The sequence below is a fragment of the Lithobates pipiens genome, unplaced genomic scaffold (genome assembly GCF_037356315.1).
Source record: "Lithobates pipiens isolate NorthernLeopardFrog02 unplaced genomic scaffold, aLitPip1_a1.2 Scaffold_13, whole genome shotgun sequence".
Taxonomy (NCBI): Eukaryota; Metazoa; Chordata; class Amphibia; order Anura; family Ranidae; genus Lithobates; species Lithobates pipiens.
The window spans coordinates 12,751,308-12,772,241 of NW_027507718.1; the positions used below are offsets into that span (position 1 = coordinate 12,751,308).

Below are 20,934 nucleotides of genomic sequence, written 5' to 3' on the forward strand. Positions count from 1 at the left end.
AAAATAAAATGTTGACAAAGCTTGCTAAAGAAAAAAAAAAAGGAAGGCTATGAATTCTCAAATGACTTTACTAGTGTTTCAATGAAATTTAAGGTTAGATATCACATCTTTTTGTAACATGCAGTAAAAGCCCAAAACAGCTTGTCTTTATATGATTCAGAGGTGTAGTAACACTTTCAAGGAATGTCTGTATGCTGCAGATCATCTGCTATAATGGCAAAGCATTTGCTCAAGTAAGAAATTGATTACTCACATGTAAGTAAGTTTGAGGTTCTTGCGGAATGCCTGGCGAGACACAAACTTGAGGCTAGAGTCTATCACGGTTCTAAAAGGAAACAATCAGAATTTAGCAAAGTCCCCAAATAACACAATCTGCTGCCAGGATTTAATAGTCTCAGGATAGACGTTAGCTCCATATAACTCACATATAAGTAATGTGTTCTCCTTTACAGAAGAAAAACACATTATACACAGATTGAAATATACAGTATACATATATATTTCATAATTTGTTATGTTAAGTATGTAATGCAAATGCCACACTCCCTATTATTTCATAAATATATTTTACTATTTTACTATGTACAGTTAGTCCTTTCAAAACAGATTCGTAAAAATGTAATTACAATTAATTCGATTTTTTATTTGATTTAAATTTTTAAGCTGTCACCCATTGACTTTATGGCTACACCATGATGGTTGATCACAGTGCTTGCAGTTTTAGATTTATACGTATTCCCTGCTATGCTGCCCCTAGTCGATTGGCTACATTTTGTATAGCGTCGGGACTATAAACAGGCCCGTAGCCAATAGCTTTCGTCTCTTAGTTTATTATGAGCATGCGTGGCACTTTGTCCGTCGGAATTGTCTACACACGATCGGAATTTACGCAATCAGATTTTGTTATCGGAAAATTTTAGATCCTGCTCTCAAACTTTGTGCGTCAGAAAATCCGACAAAAAAAGTCCGATAGAGCCCCTACATGATCGGATTTTCCAACAACATAATCCGATGGGACTTTTTCCATCAGAAATTGCGATCGTGTGTATGGGGCATAAGAGCGGCAAGGATGTGGAATTCCCTTCTACAGGTGGTGGTCTCAGCGGGGGGCATCAATAGTTTCAAGAAACTATTAGATAAGCACCCGAACTACCACAACATATAGGGATATACAATGTAATACTGACATATAATCACACATATAGGTTAGATTTGATGGACTAGTGTCTTTTTTTCAACTTCACCTATTATGTAACTATGTAACCCATTCACACTTTGCATAGCTCTCATGAATTTGTGTGGGGAGCAATTTTTACACAATTCTGCGTGTGTCATACATAGGGCGGCTAATTCACTTCAATAGACTGCCCTATGCGCGTTTGTCGCCCAAAAGAAGCTCCTGCTCCTTTTTGGTAAATGCAATTTTTAAAGGCACATGTTGCATGTTTTGCAGCAATTGTCATGCGATTTGGAATTGCAGGAAGAATAGTGCCAAGATCCACATTTCCAAGTGTGAATGGGGCCTAACAAGATAAGCCACAGTCACACAGTCACACAAGGTATGCTAAGATCAGGAAATAAAAGAGATAGCTTGTCTAGTATACCTTAAACTGACAGCTGGAAAAGTAAGGAAAAATCTCACCCTTCCCTGCTAGCATTTTGGGTTTAAAGCAGAACTATAGGCAAATGTTTTAATTTTTTTCATTTTTTTAGAGTAAGGTTATAACCCCTGTCAGTTTTTCCCTTCTCTTGCTGGCCCAAAGCCAAAACAGAAAGTGTGAGGTTGGCCCTCCAAAGTCAGGGAATGTCACCAGGATCACCAGAACCAGGGCCCCCTTTGGAAGAAAATTTGTGATTTCCTTTTGCTTTTACTTTAAACAGGACAAATAGGCCATGGATCTTCCTAACGGGGGCACAGACAGCAATACAAATTGACAGGTGTTCTAATGCTTCTACACTATATCTAAAACTAAGTTTAGTTATACTTTAAAGAACTGCAGTCTGCTCACATAATTTGTAATAAAAACATCTTTGCTATTCTGAATCTTCCCTCCAACCACTTTGCATATTATTTTATCTATATACTGTGATTCTGTACTTGCCAAATATTCTGCAGAAATCTCCTTCCTCTCCTTCAGCTGAAGCTGCTGCCTGTTCACTTCCTGGATTTACACAGATACACTGAGGCACACCTCTAGCTCTGCCACCCTGCAGCTCCCATTGGCCCTCTTATAACTTATTCACCCTCCCTTCCTGGCAAACTCTCATGAGAGTGAGAGAGAGAGAGCTGTGAATGATGTCATAAGCCTAGGCTAATGACCAGACAAAAAACAGGAAGTGGGTTCTAGATGGTATTTACTGGTGGCAAAAAAAATGTTTTACTGTCCAAAGTTAAAACAACAAGGGCAGAAGATTTAATAGATGGAAAGATGAAAAAATGACTGAAGTTCCGCTGTAATGTGCAATCTCACAAAATTGCTGAACTGTAAACTGTAAACAGTACACATTGGGGTTCATTTACTAAAGGCAGTTGCACTCTGCAGGTGCAGTTGCTCCACAGCTTAGTAAATTAGATAAAGCTTCACTTTTGCAAAGAATACCCAATCATGTGCAAGAAAAAAAAAACAGCATTTTTTCTTGCACATGATTGCATGATGGAAGTCAGCTCATTTACTAAGCTCTGGAGCTACTTGCAGAGTAAAACTGCACTTTTCAAAGTGCACAGTCTATTTGCCTTTAGTAAAGCAAGCCCATTATTCCCACCACCACCAAAAATAAAAATACACAAACTGTGCCCAGACAGTAACAATTACAGCCATACTGCACTGGCAAGCAGGTCAACAGTCAGGAACCTTTCATTTTACATAAGAACGTGTTGCCGTTCAGCCAGCAACATGACTTATGGGTGGCTGTGTGCCACCCTTGGCAACCCTGTTGCCCTAGACTACAACTTATGTTGGCTAGACAGAAATCTGGCTTCACGCACTGATGATTCTATGCCTACCCACTGATGATATTTATAAGTCACATGAATCCAATGATGATAATGCCTTTTAAGTGCCGGTTCACACTACCGCGACTTGTCAGGCGACTTAGCCGCCTGACAAGTCGCGCTCCGTTCTGTACTACGGAACCGTTCTAATAGGAGCGACTCAAGTCGCTCCGACTTAGAAAAAGGTTCCTGTAGTATTTTCGGGGCGACTTCAGGCGACTTGCATTGACTTCTATACAGAAGTCATTTTGCAAGTCGCCGCTGAAATCGTGTGCAGGTCGCGTCTGTGAGACGCGCTGCAAGTCACGTCGCCCCTGTGTGAACGGGCACTAAGGGTCCGTTCACACAGGGGCAACACGACTTTGAGTGAGACTTTGGGAGGCAACTTGGACACGACTTGAGTATGAATCACAGCACGACTTGAGGCAACTTACAAGGCAACTTGAAGTTGCTTCCAGGACAGGGGACTTTACCAGTGGCCAATCACATAATAATCAGCTCTGTGGGAGGGAGGGGTTTGCCTAGAAAACTATTTTTACTTCCTGGAAAGTTGCTTCAGTTAAGACAGGGGATCAGACTTGGAGGCAACTTCTATTGAAATCAATGGGTACAAGTTGCCTAGAAGTCGGATTGAAGTAGTACAGGAACCTTTTCTGAAGTCGGAGCGACTTCAGTAGTGTACATTAAGACGGCTCTCATTCACTTACATTGATTTTATCATGTTGCGCGACTTCAGGCAACTTGGGACGACTTCAAGTCGGATCCAAAGTTGCTCCTGTGTGAATGGACTCTAAAGGCCCACTAACATGAAAAATTGTACTCTGATAACTTTCTGTGGTTCATACTGGTAATGGTAGTATACAGTAGTATTCCGTAAATTAATTTTTATGAATGCCTTTCCATATTGTATGCCTTTCTTTATATTTTTCACCACATTAACATACACACCAATATGTTCAGCAAAAGTAACCATGATACTTGAACAGAGCAACGCTGTTTTTGTGTTTTTAAAGATTAAAACCATGTGAATAAAGCACCCTGTAATGTGAGAATTAGTCCAAACACTTGTGAAATTTGCTGAACAGTTTGATCTGTCTGTAAATGTTGAAAAAAAAAATCATATATTCAGTTCTACATTGTATTTGAATTATTTCCAGTCTACTCCTATTACTGTAAATGATCTTGAAGTTTGTGAACTTCCTTTGTAAAGATCCCCACACATTCAGTAGTCCCTTGACATGTATTGAATATGCATGGGAGTAGGCACTGCTGTGTCACACGTTTCACAGAGCCGGTGTCATGTCAAATAGTGTCCCCCATCAGATAGTGTCCGCTGTGTACTGCGCATGCGCAGTACACATGACAAGCAGATTCAGAGAATAGCTGAAGATGAACGGTGCCTTCGCCGTGAGTCCAGATTTAAGACCCACCATCCAAGTGGACATAGAGTTAGAATAAAAAGAGCCGAGCGAAGCGAGGCCGTGCCCGAAGCATGGCGAGCGAAGTGAGCAAGCTGTTCATCTTCTGAGATTTTCTCAGTCTCCTCGTGCTCCGTACTGCGCAAGCAGTGCGCCTGCGCAGTACACAGTGGACACTATTCAATAGGCGGACATTTTTAGACAGAACGCAGGCCTTCTGGACAACAGCAATGCTGAGAGGAGGAGTTTCAGGAGGCAGAGTCAGTACAGCAAAGTACCATGGGATAAATAGTGCTTTTAAATTGAAAGTAAAAGAGGAGAAGCTGCAAAGCATTCTGGGAAACTTGGGAAATTGTGGAACGAGATGGCCAACAGATGGAAGATGTTTCAAGTAAGATTATATCAGATTGTCAAATATAACTATTGTTTAAGTCTGATTACATTGCTGATCTTATAAAATAAATGTTATGCTGTAAGTAAAGATTTCCTTAAGGAAGGCACATGAAATACAAATACAATGAATGTACCAAACATAATCATTACATCTATTAATCCCATTTATACTATAGTTACAGAAGGTAGAGCTGGGAACATGTCCAATGTCAAATATTTGCTTTGATTGTAGTGGCTAAAGGGTAACTACAAACAACTATTGGAACCAGGAATTAAATAATCAGATGGGTAGAAATGTAAAAATATTAACGTGAATCTAAACCTATGTTTTTTTCTTTAAAATAATAAACATGTCATACTCTCCTGCTCTGTGCCCTTTATATATATATTGACCTTTATGATAAAACAGTCCATAATTTATTACACTATTGGAGCCCCTTCTTTCTCCAAATACCATCGTATCTGGCCGAGATTGATCTGGACATCCCTAAGGGAGGTTATCACTTTTGGATGCATTCCCACAGCAGTAATATGCTTCTGTGATCCAGAGAAGGTCTCATTGCTTTTATTAACATTCAGAAGTTTACCTGCATGCATGTTTGACCATTCTAGAAGTAGATGGTCCATCTCCTCTGGTAAGAGCCCCTGTGAATAGGGTGATGCATAGCTCTCAACTGTCCTTGATTTGGAGGGACTGTCCCTGATTTGGAGCAATGTCCATCTGTCCCTCATTGCTACTCATTTGTCCCTCATTTTTGTCTGATATATATGGATGTATAAAAAATGCACTTTTTATCTATTAACCTCCCTGGCGGTATGATTCAGTCTGGAATAAGGTGCTGAAAGCGGTACAATTATTTTGCATGGAAATCTGGCGTTTTATTTTGTAGTCCTGTAATTCTTAGGAATAACGCTCTTAAATCTGTTCAAATCAGAGTCTAGCAGACATCCTGGGTATGATAAAGTTTATAATATAATAAAGAATAATAAAAATTATTCAATAATGTAATCAAATCCTAAAACACTGAAAAAGGGACATCTTTTTGGTTGCTATGGACAATCTCCAAATTTCAGGCAGAAAAAAACAGTATTTATAATATAGGGCACTGCACAGACCACTAGGGACAAAGGGGGTGTGTATTTTTTAATACAGCACTGTAATCTGTAAGATTACAGTGCTGTGTGTGTTTTGTGTACTTTTACTTTTTTGAATTTGCCGCCGTTCTCAGCTCCCGTGCGCCGTAACGCCGCAGGGAACGGAGCTCGGCGGCATTCAGCACTGTGAATCGAGCGCAGGACGGCTCGATCACACAGCGTGGCGGACATCGCTGGATCCAGGGGACAAGGTGAGTAACTCTCCCTGTGTCCTCCCCTGCATCGAGCGAAGCGATCCCGAGTCTGGCTCGGGGTTACCGCTCCTGTATTTAAAATCCCAACCCGAGCCAGACTCGGGATTACCGCTAGGGGGGTTAAAAGGGTTTTTCAGCACGAAACCTTTCACCTGATTTCTAAATTGCTGCATGTGTAAGTCCCAAAAGCCAATATAAAGTAATAGTAGTGGTAAAAAAGCACTTGTGGGTTTAACCAATCTTGTTTTTTGTATAATTTCCCTTTAAGGGGGCATGGCAAGGGGTGTGTCCTATGCCTGCATACTTTTTCTGATAGGTGTCCCTCATTCCCCTCTCAACAAGTTCGGAGGTATGGTGATGGGCACAAGAGGACCTATTTAAACTCTGGTGGTGGAATTCTGTTGAGCTAAAGTTCCTTCCTTCTCATATACTACGTTCAGTGAACTTCTACAACATTTTTAGAACTGATCATTCATGGATATACATGGACTTTTAATCATATTGAGATTTATTGTGTTTAACTACTGATATTGATTTATACTGTGTCACTTCACTATTTTGTTTTACTTTGTAGAACGTGCCTTTTTTAAATACTATATATTTTCTATGCTTATCACATAGTTAGTGGCTGCTATTTTTCACTGTCACTTCTTGTTTTACCTTAGTATGGTATACTACGTGATTCTCCTGCTCTGTGCAATGGTCAACCTCAACCTCCTCTTTTTGGGTCTCCTGTCAGTGGTTATGGCTCTTCCCCCCTGCCGAGTGCCCCAATAGCAAGCTGCTTGCTATGGGGGCACTCATGAATATTTGCTTCCAAGCCAGCTCTGTGTGTCCACTGACACACAGGGCATGGCACGGCCACTTTAAACTTCTCTGTGGGGTTGAGTTACTAAATGCAAATAGACTGCAAAGTGCAGTTGCTCCAGAACTTGGTAAATGAGGTAGGACTTCACTTTGCAAAGAGTACCCAAATCACGTGCAAAAAAAAACAAAAAAAAAACAGCATTTTTGCTTGCATATGATTGGATGATGAAAGTCAGCAAAGTTTCTGCTCATTTACTAAGCTCTAGAGCAACCTTTAGTAAATCAACCCCTATGTGTCTTTTTGAATTCTAGTGAGCTTTCTGGTTTGTGCCTTCATTGAATGAGAAGACAATTTTTAATTTGATTGGCCTTTGCAGAAATACCTAATTTACAGCTGGTCCTAGCAGTCAGTATGTTAAGGTTTAAGGGGGCAATTTCACACTACTTATGCGCCATACACACTATCAGTTTTTCTACTGAGTTTTTCCTTCAGATTTACCAAAACCATGTAATATGAGTTCAAACCTTAGGAGTTTCAATTTGTATGCAATCAGGCAGGTCCTTGCACTACATGGTTTTGGTAAACCTGAAGGAAAAACTCAGCAGAAAAACTGATAGTGTGCATGGGACTTTAGAATAATCAGGTGTAGGTCATGTCTCCAGAAATGTGATCAAATGAAGTAAATTATCCATAAACTACGTAGGAGAACCTATGGACATTTACAAATTTTGTTTCTGTTCTGCCCTAATCTCATCCACTAGTTCCAGTTAAACGAAAGGAATATATTACATAGGAGAGAGCTTGTGACAATATAGTAATAAAATAAAATATACTTACAGATTTCTGAGCCCAGTGTAAATCTTAACATCATCTTCATTGATTGAGGCAAAAAAACGTTGGTTTGCAATGTAGCTAAAAAAAAAGAGAGAATAAAAATGTAATGAAATGCCACATTTTCCTATGAAAACATAAATTATTTTTACAACAATTTAGTTGAAGAGCATTTTAACGCAACCATTAATTTAAAGGAAAAGTATAAGAATGATGACTAGAACAAGTGGGAGGCAAACATTATAGCAGTGTATCTGAAGATAAATTATAATGCTACCAAGAACTACAATATAAAAAAAAAAAATCCTGTGCAATGCAGTTAAAGGGTTGATCCAGCATCCAAAAATGTATATTTATCTTTTTGTCAAAACTAGAGCGTTAAACCACTTGAGAATGTATTATATTTCTTGGGGGGGTTTATTGGTGCATACACTGTCACTGGAACAATCACTACAGAAATCAGTAGTGTACTGTACATGTACAATCTTGCCACGGATGTGAATCAATTTAATCTCTAGTTGAAATGAATGAACTGTTTTGAATGGAATCTGATCCAACCTGGATTCCATTTTCACGTTTTCCTAGTTTCTACCTTTGTGGAATTTATATAAAATCAGGTCTGGGAATCTGCTAGTAGATCAACAGCAACTTCAGTCTTGCCCTCCACATGAACTGTGTTTAAAACAGACCTTGCACTTCAAGAAAGGTCCACTTATTGAATGTGGCCCCTTCCTTATACACTGTATAAAAGTGCATAAAAGAATCTGTGGAGCGGAAAATGTAGTGCAAGGATGGGTGACCTCATCCTCCTGCCGACAAGATCCCTGGGAATGATGAGTAGCCCATACTGTATATGAGATAAAAACTGAAATACAACATAGCATCATTTTCATGCAAGAACTGGGATACTCAACCTCCAGGATCAAAGCACCATGCAAGAAAGCCAGCTTTTTTCTTACTTTAGGTTTTCTTTTTCATACTTTTATTTAGCTTTTTATGGAGGTGGGGCACCCTAAATACTGTGAGTGGACCTTGTCAATAAGGTTTAAATCTATGTTTAAATGTAGTCTATTTTCAGTTAGCACATAGTTTAGTTAAGTTTAAGTTATTATTGCAAACATTTGCATGAAAAAAATTTTGATGGGGCTTTTTTGGGGGGGCTTTTTTTATTTTTACATGCTCGATTTTTCACTTTTTATAGAGTTAACAATTAAATCCAGACAGAAATAAAATACACTTTGGTGTCCGTTAATGAAAGAGAGATTCTTAGAATCATGGCTGATCTATTGTGTGTACAGGTTTATGTAGCTGAGATGAGGAACAGAGAACATGTTATCCACTTCCCATCACAGCACACAACTGCTCTGTTGTGGGGCTGTCTTATGAAAGTGAGATCTGAAGATCTCATCTCACTGGCCGTTACTGTGAAATATTTTTGTCCCAGATTCTCCAGGTCAGAGCTGGAGAATCTGGGAGAGAAGCTGGTGCAATTAGAGTAAGAAGACTTATTTCTTCCTGTATATCAGCACCAGTGGGTAATTATATATATGTACTATATATATATATATATATATATATATATATATATATATATATATATATATATATATATAAAATAATAATTATATATATTATAAACCCCTTTGCGACAGTGCCTCCCAGCCCTTTAAGAGGTTTCAGATGTTGGGAGGTGGGGTTTATGATCATGTGATCACAAGAACCGGTCAGAGCTTTCTGTTAGCTGCCAGTAACTGTGCAAATTGTTATGCAAATATGTGGTCATTCGGCACCAAGGCCCACCCGCCGAGAGGCTGCATATCTGTGTACCGTCGATGCCTAGGGCTTCTGGGTGCCATTAATTGTTACTGGCACCCCAAATGTGGTTAGTGCACGTGCATTTTGCCGCATGTTTTGTCATGTGAAAAATGCGCTCCTGTGATGGCTGTGAACATAGGACACAGCCAAGACGGGATATGGGCGCTGTGATTGGCCCTACCAATCACATGATGGCTGTGTCCAATCACAGCCTTCAAAGTGTAAACAGAGACATATGTCTCTGTGTCAGTTCCCCACGCTGAGTTCAGTGAGAGCTCAGTGCAGGGGGGGGGGGGGGGGGGGCGGGGGAATCTGCAATATATCTGGGACAGCTCTGTGTGTGAGGATAATTTTACACACATGTGTACCAGTGCACAAAACATCTGTCAGTGTCCCATCACATTTGTACCAGTGCACAAAACATCTGTCAGTGTCCCATCACATTTGTACCAGTGCACAAAAAAATCTGTCAGTGTCCTATCACATCTGTACCAGTGCACAAAAAATCTGTCAGTGCTCCATCACATCTGTACCAATGCACAAAAAATCTGTCACAGTCCCCCATCATATCTGTATCAGTGCACAAAACATCTGTCAGTGCCCCATCACATCTGTACAAGTGCACAAAACATCTATCAGTGGCCCATCACATCTGTACCAGTGCACAAAACATCTGTCAGTGGCCCATCACATCTGTACTAGTGCACAAAACATCTGGCATAGTCCTCCATCACACCTGTATCAGTGCAGAAATCATCTGTCAGTGTCCAATCACATCTGTACTTGTGCCCGTTATATCTGTACTAGTGCAAAAAACATCTGCAATAGTGCAATAGTGTTCCACTGTGACATCAACATCTCTCAGTTCCTCTGGTGGCCGATCAACATCTGTCAGTGTACAAGTACACAAAAACATCTGTCAGTGTAAAAGTGTCCCACCAATAAATAAATAAAACATTTAGGTCCCTTTCACACGAGGGCGCTTCGCAGGCACTACAGCGCTAAAAATATCGCCTGCAAAGCGCCCTGAAACAGCCGCTGCTGTCTCTCAAGTGTGAAAGCCTGAGGGAGCAGTGCGCTTGCAGGACGGTCAAAAAAGCCCTGCAAGCCACATCTTTGGAGCGCTGTAGGAGCAGTGTATTTACTTCTCCTAAAGTGCCCCTTCCAATAGAAAACAATGGGGCAGCTCTGCAAACCCGCCTGCAAAGCGCCGCTTTGCGGGCGGTTTTAACCCTTTTTCGCCCGCTAGCGGGGATTAAAACTGCCCCGCTAGTGGCCACATAGCGCCGTGAAAACAATGGTAAAGCGCCGCTAAATATAGCGGCGCTTTACCGCCAGTGCCCGCAATGCCCCAGTGTGAAAGTGGCCTTAAAATTGCCCCTGTCCCCCCCGTGCTAGCGTGCAAAGGTGAACGCACACGTTGGTCCCATACGCTATAGCACCACACATGTGGGGTATCGCCATGAACGAACATGAAGACTCAGAGCAATAATTCTAGCACCAGACCTCTTGTGTAACTTTAAACTGGTACCCAGTTAAGGCTTATAAAGCGTCACCTATAGAAATGTTCAAATACCGAAGTTTGGCGCCATTTCACAAGCGTGGGAAATTTTAAAGCATGGTATGTTTGGTAATGTATTTACCTGGCACAACACCATATTTTTTATTTTGCCAAAAATATGGGTATTATATTGTCTCTGTGTGCATTGAAATTCATTAAAACGTATTTATGCGTTAGTGTGTAAAATTGCATTCGAAAAACTGCTGCGCAAATACTGTGTGATATAGAAATTTGCAAAACCCACCAATTTATTTTCTAGGGCCTCTGTTACAAAATAAATAATGTCTGGTGGTTCTAAGTAATTTTCTAGCAAAAATACAGATTTTTACTTGTAAACAAAAAGTTTCAGAAGAAGGCCTGGTCTTAAAGTGGATAATGACTGAAGGTGCTACTTGGATGTTGTGCTTCTCTATGTGGCCAGGCTGTGTAAAAGTCTCAGGCCGCGTACACACGCGCGGACTGTTTGCCCAACCTTGTTCGTCAAACAGTTTCGGCAAACAGTCCGCTCAAAATTTGCATGAGCGGACTTGCCCACACACGAGCGGACTGTTTCAGCGAACTGTTTGCCAAACAGTCCGCTCAACTTTTGAAATGAACGGACTCGCCCACGTAAGGAGGAGGCAAATCCGCCCATTTCGAGCGCGTGTACAGGTAGGCGGGGCCCGCGAAGGAGACGTCGCGGGCTCCGCCGCCTGGAATGGGCTTAAAGGGGAACCCCAACGCCGAAAAAAATCGGCGTGGGGGTTCCCCCAAAGTCCACACCAGACCCTTGTCCGAGCACGCTACCCGGCCGGCCAGGAAAGGGGGGCGAGCGAGCGCGCCCCCCCTCCTGAGCCGTACCAGGCCGCGTGCCCTCAACATGGGGGGGTGCCTTGGGGAAGGGGGGGCCGCGCGGCCCCCCCACCCCAAAGCACCTTGTCCCCATGTTGATGAGGACAAGGGCCTCTTCCCGACAACCCTGGCCGTTGGTTGTCGGGGTCTGCGGGCGGGGGGCTTATCGGAATCCGGGAGCCCCCTTTAAGAAGGGGGCCCCCGGATACCGGCCCCCCACCCTATGTGAATGAGTATGGGGTACAATGTACCCCTACCCATTCACCTGTGAAATAAAGTACAAAAAAAAACACAACACAGGGAAAAAATATTTTATTGCACAGCTCCGGGGGTCTTCCGTCTTCGGGGGTCTTCTCGCCGGACTCCTCCGCTATGTGTGTGTAGCTCTTTTACTAGCGGAGGAGTCCGGCTTTCTTCCTCCCCGCCGCCGGCCTCTTCTCCCGACTTCGGGGGTCTTGTCCCCCTCTTCGGTTCTTCTGCCGGGCCACCGCGCCTTCTTGTAGCTCTTTTGCAGGCGGTGGCCCGGTCTTCTGTCGCCGCTGCCTTCCGTTCTTCTGTCGCCGCCTTCGGTTCTTCTGCCGGGCCACCGCGCCTTCTTGTAGCTCTTTTACAGGCGATGGCCCGGTCTTCTGTCGCCGCTGTCGTCCCTGCCGCCGCCGCCTTCCGTTCTTGTTCTTCTTCTTGTTCTTCTTCTTCCCCAGGAGATGTTGACTCGACGAGCTCTCCGGCCGGAATGCCAGAGCCGCGCTGTGCGGTCACTTATATAGTGACAATGGGGCGGTGTCACATGGTATATGTCACATGGGTTGGTCACATGGTGACCCCGCCCCCTTACGATGTCATAGTCCCCATGTGACATCAACCCATGTGACCAACCCATGTGACATATACCATGTGACACCGCCCCATTGTCACTATATAAGTGACCGCACAGCGCGGCTCTGGCATTCCGGCCGGAGAGCTCGTCGAGTCAACATCTCCTGGGGAAGAAGAACAAGAAGAAGAACAAGAACGGAAGGCGGCGGCGGCGGCGACGACGGCGGCGACAGAAGACCGGGCCACCGCCTGTAAAAGAGCTACAAGAAGGCGCGGTGGCCCGGCAGAAGAACCGAAGGCGGCGACAGAAGAACGGAAGGCAGCGGCGACAGAAGACCGGGCCACCGCCTGCAAAAGAGCTACAAGAAGGCGCGGTGGCCCGGCAGAAGAACCGAAGAGGGGGACAAGACCCCCGAAGTCGGGAGAAGAGGCCGGCGGCGGGGAGGAAGAAAGCCGGGCTCCTCCGCTAGTAAAAGAGCTACACACACATAGCGGAGGAGTCCGGCGAGAAGACCCCCGAAGACGGAAGACCCCCGGAGCTGTGCAATAAAATATTTTTTCCCTGTGTTGTGTTTTTTTTTGTACTTTATTTCACAGGTGAATGGGTAGGGGTACATTGTACCCCATACTCATTCACATAGGGTGGGGGGCCGGTATCCGGGGGCCCCCTTCTTAAAGGGGGCTCCCGGATTCCGATAAGCCCCCCGCCCGCAGACCCCGACAACCAACGGCCAGGGTTGTCGGGAAGAGGCCCTTGTCCTCATCAACATGGGGACAAGGTGCTTTGGGGTGGGGGGGCCGCGCGGCCCCCCCTTCCCCAAGGCACCCCCCCATGTTGAGGGCACGCGGCCTGGTACGGCTCAGGAGGGGGGGCGCGCTCGCTCGCCCCCCTTTCCTGGCCGGCCGGGTAGCGTGCTCGGACAAGGGTCTGGTGTGGACTTTGGGGGAACCCCCACGCCGATTTTTTTCGGCGTTGGGGTTCCCCTTTAAGCCCATTCCAGGCGGCGGAGCCCGCGACATCTCCTTCGCGGGCCCCGCCTACCTGTACACGCGCTCGAAATGGGCGGACTTTCCGAGCGGGAACAGTCCGCTCATTTCGAAAGTACAGCGGACAGGCCCACACACGGGCGGACTGTTCGCTCAAACACGGTTTCAGCGGACAGTTTTTCGGAATTTCCGAAAGACTTTGTCCGTCCAACTGTCCGCTGAAACTGTCCGCTGAAAGCCCACACACGAGCGGACTGTCCGCCCAAACACTGTTCAGCGGACAAGGTTGGGCGAACAGTCCGCCCGTGTGTACGCGGCCTCACACAAATGGTATCATCATACTCAGGAGAAGAATGTGTTTTGGAGTGTAGTTGCAAGTATGCATATGCCGTGTGAGAGAAATAACTTGTTAATATGACATTTTTGTGAAAAAAATAATAATAGTTTCTTAATTTTCCAAAGAATTGTGGGAAAAAAATTACAACTTCAAAAAAAATTTTATGCCTCTTACTAAATACCTTGGACTGTCTACTTTCCAAAAAAGGGGTAATTTGGGGAATATTTGTACTGTCTTGACATGTTAGGGTCTCAAGAATTGAGATAGGCCAACAGCACATCAGGTGTGGCCAATTTTCTGATTGCTACCATAGCTTGTAGACTCCATAACTTTCACAAAGACCAAATAATATACACTGATTTGGGTTATTTTTACCAAAGAAATGTTGCAATATAATTTGTGGCCAAAATTTATGAAGAGAAATTACTTATTTGCAAAATTGTATAACTAAAACTAAGAAAAAAAAACTTTTCAACATTTTCGGTCTTTTTTATTTGTAAAATATGAAAAAAAATTATAACAATTTTATTTGGTTACAGTGTTGCATGACTGAGTAATTGTCATTCAAAGTGTGAGAGTCCTGAAAGCTGAAAATTGGCCTGGGTAGGAAGGGGGGTGAAAGTCCCCAGTATTGAGGTGGTTAAAGAAAGCACCATTTAGACTAAAGACATATAAAAAGATGTGGCGGGCGAGAAGGGGCAGAGGAGCCCAGAGACTCCCCCCCCCCATCTGTTTTTTCCACTTTTCCCCAGTAGACATCACTAAGAGACGACCCACCCTCTACATACCCCCATATGTACCCATCCTAGATTCTCTTAGGCCCTTTAGTTCCCTTAAATAACCACCAGGACCGAAAACCATACCCCAAAATCCTTACCTCGATACTTATGCCGCGTACACACGAGCGGACTTTTCAACATCCAAAGTCCGAAGGACTGAGTCCCTCAGACTATCCGATCGTGTGTGGGCTGCAACGGACTTTTGACTCGCCAAAGTCCGAAGGACTTTAGAATATGGAACATGCTTCAAATTTTCCCGAAGGAACTCCGCCGGACCCGGTCCCCTTCGAAAACTCCGCTCGTGTGTATGCTACTCCGACGGACTAAAACCGACGCTAGGGCAGCTATTGGCTACTGGCTATGAACTTCCTTATTCGAGTCGGGTCGTATGTCATCACGTTCGAATCCGTCGGAGTTTAGTGTGATTGTGTGTGGCCAAGTCCGTTCGGCCGAAAAGTCTGTCAGAACTCCGTCGGAATTCCAGCAGAACTCCGACGGAACTCCTTTGGAAGTCTGTCGGACATAAGTCCGCTCGTGTGTACGGGGCTTTACAGACACTAACACACAGATCATTCCCACTTAGCCTTTAAACAGTGTGATAGCAACAGACACTCTGCACGTAGCACAGACCTACCTCTGCACAGTGTTGCGATATACATCATCTCACAGCCTTACACTACAAAATATACAACCTAAGCAACATAGAGTGTAATACCATCCTAGGAAAAAGAATTCTCTGCTATAAGACATCCTTATGACAAAATTGTTACTCTGTACATACATGTAGAAATATAAGTTTGTTCAAACTGCTGCAACCATGCGTATATCTGTCATTTTTTTACCTTCGAAAACTCAATAAAAAGTGTTACAAGAAAAAAGAATGCACCGCAATGCTCATTAAAAAAAAAAAAAAACACACTGAAATGCTTCCTCCTCCTAAAATAGCAACCACTCTGGTCAAAACTTTGCACATTAGCTTCTAGACAATCTTTAAGTCTCGTACACACGATCAGATTTTCGGACGACCATTTTTGTGGCATGTTAGTCTCATGTCGAAAGTGAAGAGGTTACTCACCATACGAAAACTCTCGTATGACAGAATTCAACTTCAGAAGAGATGTAATGTGTTGAATAGTTCTGTATGTATTCTTTCGTTTCTGAGCATGCATAGTCTTGCCATACTAATTAAACAAAAATCGGCCGTTGAGGTCGCGTACGAAAAAAAAAGTTATAGTCCGCACATCCAGCTTTTTTCTGATGAAAAACCAGAATCAGCTGTCAAAAGCACCATACTAAGGATCCGAAAATCGTCAGATCATTCATCGAAATTTTACTTCCGAATTTCATATCGTGTGTACGGGCCTTAAGACGCTAAATTAGGAATCTAACAAAGACATACATAAACACACAGGGGTTGATTTACTAAAGGCAACTAGACTGTGCACTTTGCAATCAACTTTGTAAATCAACCCCAATGTCCTCAACATTCCTATATATAGATCCATAACTGTTACTGAAGATGTACTCCAATCAAGATGATAGGTTAAAGCCTCGTACACACGATCTGATTGTTGGCCAACAAAACCGTGGACTTTTGTCTGAAGGGCGTTGGCCCAAACTTGTCTTGCATACAGACGGCAAGGAATACTAACTTAGTGATGTACTACGTTGTTTTTCAGCTCTTCAGCGCCACCCTTTGGGCTCCTTCCTGTAATTTTGTGTTAGTAGAAGTTTGGTGAGTGTTGATTTGCGCTTTTCATTTTGCACTTTTCATTTCGCACTTTTCATTTCAGTTAATTTCTGAAGGGCGGTTCATCAACCAGACATATTGCAGAATCGGAGGAGATAATGTGTTATTTATTATTGGTCTTGGAGTTATTGCTTTGACATCATTTTTTTTAATGAATAAGGATTTGATTTGGTATATTTTCTATATTTTTGGATGCATAGAATGCACGTTTTGGTGAAGTTCTATTGGCAGATAGCATGTCTAATTTTATTTGTTTTCTTTTTTTAATGCACAATAAAAAACTTGTGGAGAATAATACTTGGCTATGTGTTTTACTTAAAATGACAGTTTGGGAGTAGGCAATTACATTTAAAAGAAATACAATGTATAATTGACAAGGGACATCAACATAGTTGTATCTTTGTTCTTAAAAACTACGGGATAATGGTGTTGTGGTAACTTGCACAAATAAAAAAACATAATAATATTATTCTTGATATAACTAGAAAAAAAAAAAGCCTTTGAAAATTCCTTTGCAATAACTCCATCAGTATCACCAGCAAAGCAGCTTCATTATTATCCCATTAAAGAAGAAGAGAAATGTGCGCTGCATTTTGAGATTTCATAATTTGCCACATCACGAATGTTAACTCTCCATTAGGAACACTAGTTTACAAGACCGACCGCTTATGGCTCGTCCTTGCTTCCGAGCATGCGTGTTTGTATTTGGACTTTTGTCCGACGGACCCACGCTCGGAAAATCTGACAACAGACATTTGTCCGTGGAAAATTTTAAAACCTGCGATCCAACATTTGTTTGCGGAAAATCCGACAATTGTCCGATGGAGCATACACGCAGTCAGATTTTCCGCCAACAGCCTGTCATCGAACATTTCCCGTCGGAAAATCCGATCGTGTGTACAAGGCTTAAGACTTGAAATGGACAAGTAATTCTGCCTACCGATCCAGGTCTAGCTGTAGACCTCCACACTACCTTGTTCCCTTTTGCCAATAAACTGGTATTCTTGGAACCTCCTTTAATTGCCTGTTGGTAATGCAGGTGAGCTAGTCCCAAACACAAGTGTAAGCACATTCCTATCTCTAACAAAAGGAAATCCCAATTTGTCATTACAAGGAAGTTCTTCACTGCCTCTTATTTAATCCACACCTACCTAGGAAGTCGGATTTTGATTGGAAATAAATAAAAAAATAAATTAAATAAAATAAATAAAAATAAAAAGCACATCACACAGTTCAAATCTCAGAAAGGAAGCCTACTTCTCACAAGCAAGAAGCCCTTTGGATTCAGACTGCAGTAGATTACATAGAATTCAGATTAAGGCAAATTAAATGGATTTTCTGTCTTCAGCACAGCTGCAGTGTTCCCTAAAGTGCATTACCAGTTCACTGATTGATTTGTCTTGTTGCCTGGAATTGCACTTTGGACCTCTATTACCTAAATTTTATTTTTTTTGCAAATGGGGCAATCTGTGCATAATGTCCCTTTAAATAAATAATATATTTAATGTATAATTTGCATTGATATGCCATATAATGAAAGACAGAATCTCAACATTCTATAGCTGATAACTATAATAATTTGCCGTGTTGCAGATATGTCATGAACTGTCTGCAAATAATAGATGGCATAGGAATCCTGGCTGCCATATATTGCATATCAGTATGTCAGTTCTATCATTCTCACCGAGCAACAAATATCTGCAGCACAGGAAATAGACAATGCAGCTGTCCACTCATTATTTATTTGTTATCAGTGATAAAAAGCATATATGTACTTAGCCACAGAATTCTTGATAATGCTAGAATTAATAACATACTGTTAAAAAAAATAGCTAAATTGTTTTTGTATATGCAGTATAGTTATTTGGTATAAATGACTTTATTTAATACAAGCGTGTAGTATGTAGAGAGACCAAACGCCTTTGTTTTGTAGTGCTACATCCAGGTCTCCATAAAAAACTTTTCATCATTCTATAGCCTCATACACACGATCGGACTTTATATAAACTTTCCCGTGGGCTTTTGTACAAAGGGCGTTGGCCCTGAACTTGTTAAGCATACACACGATCAGACTTTTTCAGCCAACTTTCACCAAATCACGTGGTTTTTCTGCTCTTTACCGCCACCTTTGGTCAACTTCTGTATTGTTGTCTGATCTTTTGCATTGGTTCTGAGCATGCTTGTTTGTAAAGTACAATGGGTTTCTGTACACACAATCGGACTTTGCTCCATCGGACTTATGTTGTTGAAAAGTTTGTCCGTTCACACAGCCAACAAAAGTCAGATGAAAACCCTAAAAGTTTGTTCGATGGAGCGTACACATGGTGGGATGTTGCCTTAAAACAGCTAATTTGCATGTTTGTTTTCAAAAAGTCTGATCGTGTGTACGGGCCTTTAATTTATGTAAAACCTTTCTCCCAATAGGAACAAAACTGTTGCTGTAACTGCTTATAAAATATTAGCTGGAGTTTGGCTTCAGCTTGTTATGCCCCGCACACACGATCGGGTATTCCGACAACCACACTGTGGATTTTTGTCCGACGGATGTTGGTTCCAACTTGTCTTGCATACACACGGTCTTCACAAATGTTGGACAACAATTACGAATGTGGGAACATAGTGACGTACAAGACGTACGACATGCTGAGAAATATAGAGTTCAATAGCCAGTGCGGCTCCTTCTGCTTGATTCCGAGCATTCGTGAACTTTTGTGCGTGGACTTGTGTACGGACTTTCAGACAACAAAGTTTTGTTGCTGGAAAATTTGAGAACCTGCTCTCACACATTTGTTGGTGGAAAGTCCGACAGCAAATGTTCGATGGAGCATACACACGGTCGGACTTTCCGACAACAAGCTCACATACATTTCCTGTTGGAAAATCTGACCGTGTGTACGCGGCTTTAGTGTATTTAAATCTGCTATGACATCTAACACTCCCCTCTCCCCAGACTGAAAATACTAGTGTCCAAAGGTGTCGCTTTTGCTCCTTCATCCAGATTGTAGGCACCCTAATATAGGAGGTGTGTTACTGGCTGAATTACCAGGTGAAAAGGGAGGGAAAAAGGGAAAACTAATGCTATCACCACATCTAGGGATTGGTAAGCTTCAATATATTACATTTTTTGGTTTGGGGTTTAATATCGCTTTAAGACAATGTGACAAGTGGCTACATAAAATCACATCAGGATGTTACATTAATAAGTATTGTTCTTGGGTGTTTAAGCCTCTGCTCTTGTATCCCAAGCTGCCAGTCTATGGCTAGGTTCACACATATGTTGGTGCGGGAATACGTGTGAATTGGCACACATTCTCATATCTGCTCTGCAGGCACTCACGGGCAAAATATGCTGTTTTTAGCAGACATGTGTGGGTGTCATTAATTCATAATGGCACCCCACATTCAGTATCGGAAAATGCACCATACAATATCCATGCAGCTGCAATTTTAAAAAAGTGCAAATGAATGGACTGTTGTGCCCGCACAAATGCGAGCCAGACCTACTGCATATGTGTGAACCTAGCCTAAAAGCGTCTTTTAGTAAATAACAATCTGTCTATATTTTCAAAGGTTATTTTTTTCATAATCTTGATTTTCTGCACTACAAAATTTGAAAACACAATTCCAGGCAACACATGCAACCAGTCAGGGGAATAGTGGCATTCTTCAATACTACAACTACTTGCTTAACCTCCACTATCCAGGTGCTTCATTTAAAGTCCCAAACCTCCCTTTCTATATATTCCAAGTTTGTTGCAACTCACTGCAGTTAGATATGGGATTGGCTGGGTCAGCTTCCTAAGGCTACTTTCACACTGAGGCGCTTTACAGGCGCTACAGCGCTAAACATAGTGCCTGCCTAGTGCCTGTAAAGAGCCTCTCCTGTCTCTCCAGTGTGAAAGCCTGAGTGCTTTCACACTGGAGCGGTGCGCTTGCAGGACGGTAAAAAAAGTCCTGCAAGCAGCATCTTTGCAGCGCTGTAGCAGCGGTCTATACACCACTCATACACCACCTCTACCCATTGAAATCAATGGAGTACTTGCACACTGGGCCGCTATTTTTAGTTTTACCATAATTTTAGCAGCGCTATTTAAGCCCTGCTAGCAGCCAAAAAAGGGTTAAAACCGCCCGCAAAGCGCGGCTGCAGCACTTTGCCGACGGGTTTTAACCCTTTTTTGGCTGCTAGCAGGGGTCAAATAGCGCCGCTAAAACTATGGTAAAACTAAAAATAGCGGCCCAGTGTGCAAGTAGCCTAAGGGTCCTTCAA

The 20,934-nt window shown here is 42.6% G+C and overlaps 1 protein-coding gene across 8 annotated transcripts in view; it reads right to left on the bottom strand.

Annotated features, from left to right (window-relative positions):
- Positions 1-20,934, bottom strand: part of NTRK2 (neurotrophic receptor tyrosine kinase 2) — a 312,631-nt gene that overhangs the window by 276,439 nt on the left and 15,258 nt on the right. For all 8 annotated transcript variants that reach the window (XM_077474847.1, XM_077474853.1, XM_077474851.1 and 5 more), the window contains exons 3-4: positions 7,798-7,872; positions 254-325 (exon numbers count right to left, since the gene is read on the bottom strand). In XM_077474847.1, coding sequence (XP_077330973.1) covers positions 254-325; positions 7,798-7,872 — 147 coding nt within the window. The remainder of the gene's footprint in view (positions 1-253; positions 326-7,797; positions 7,873-20,934) is intronic.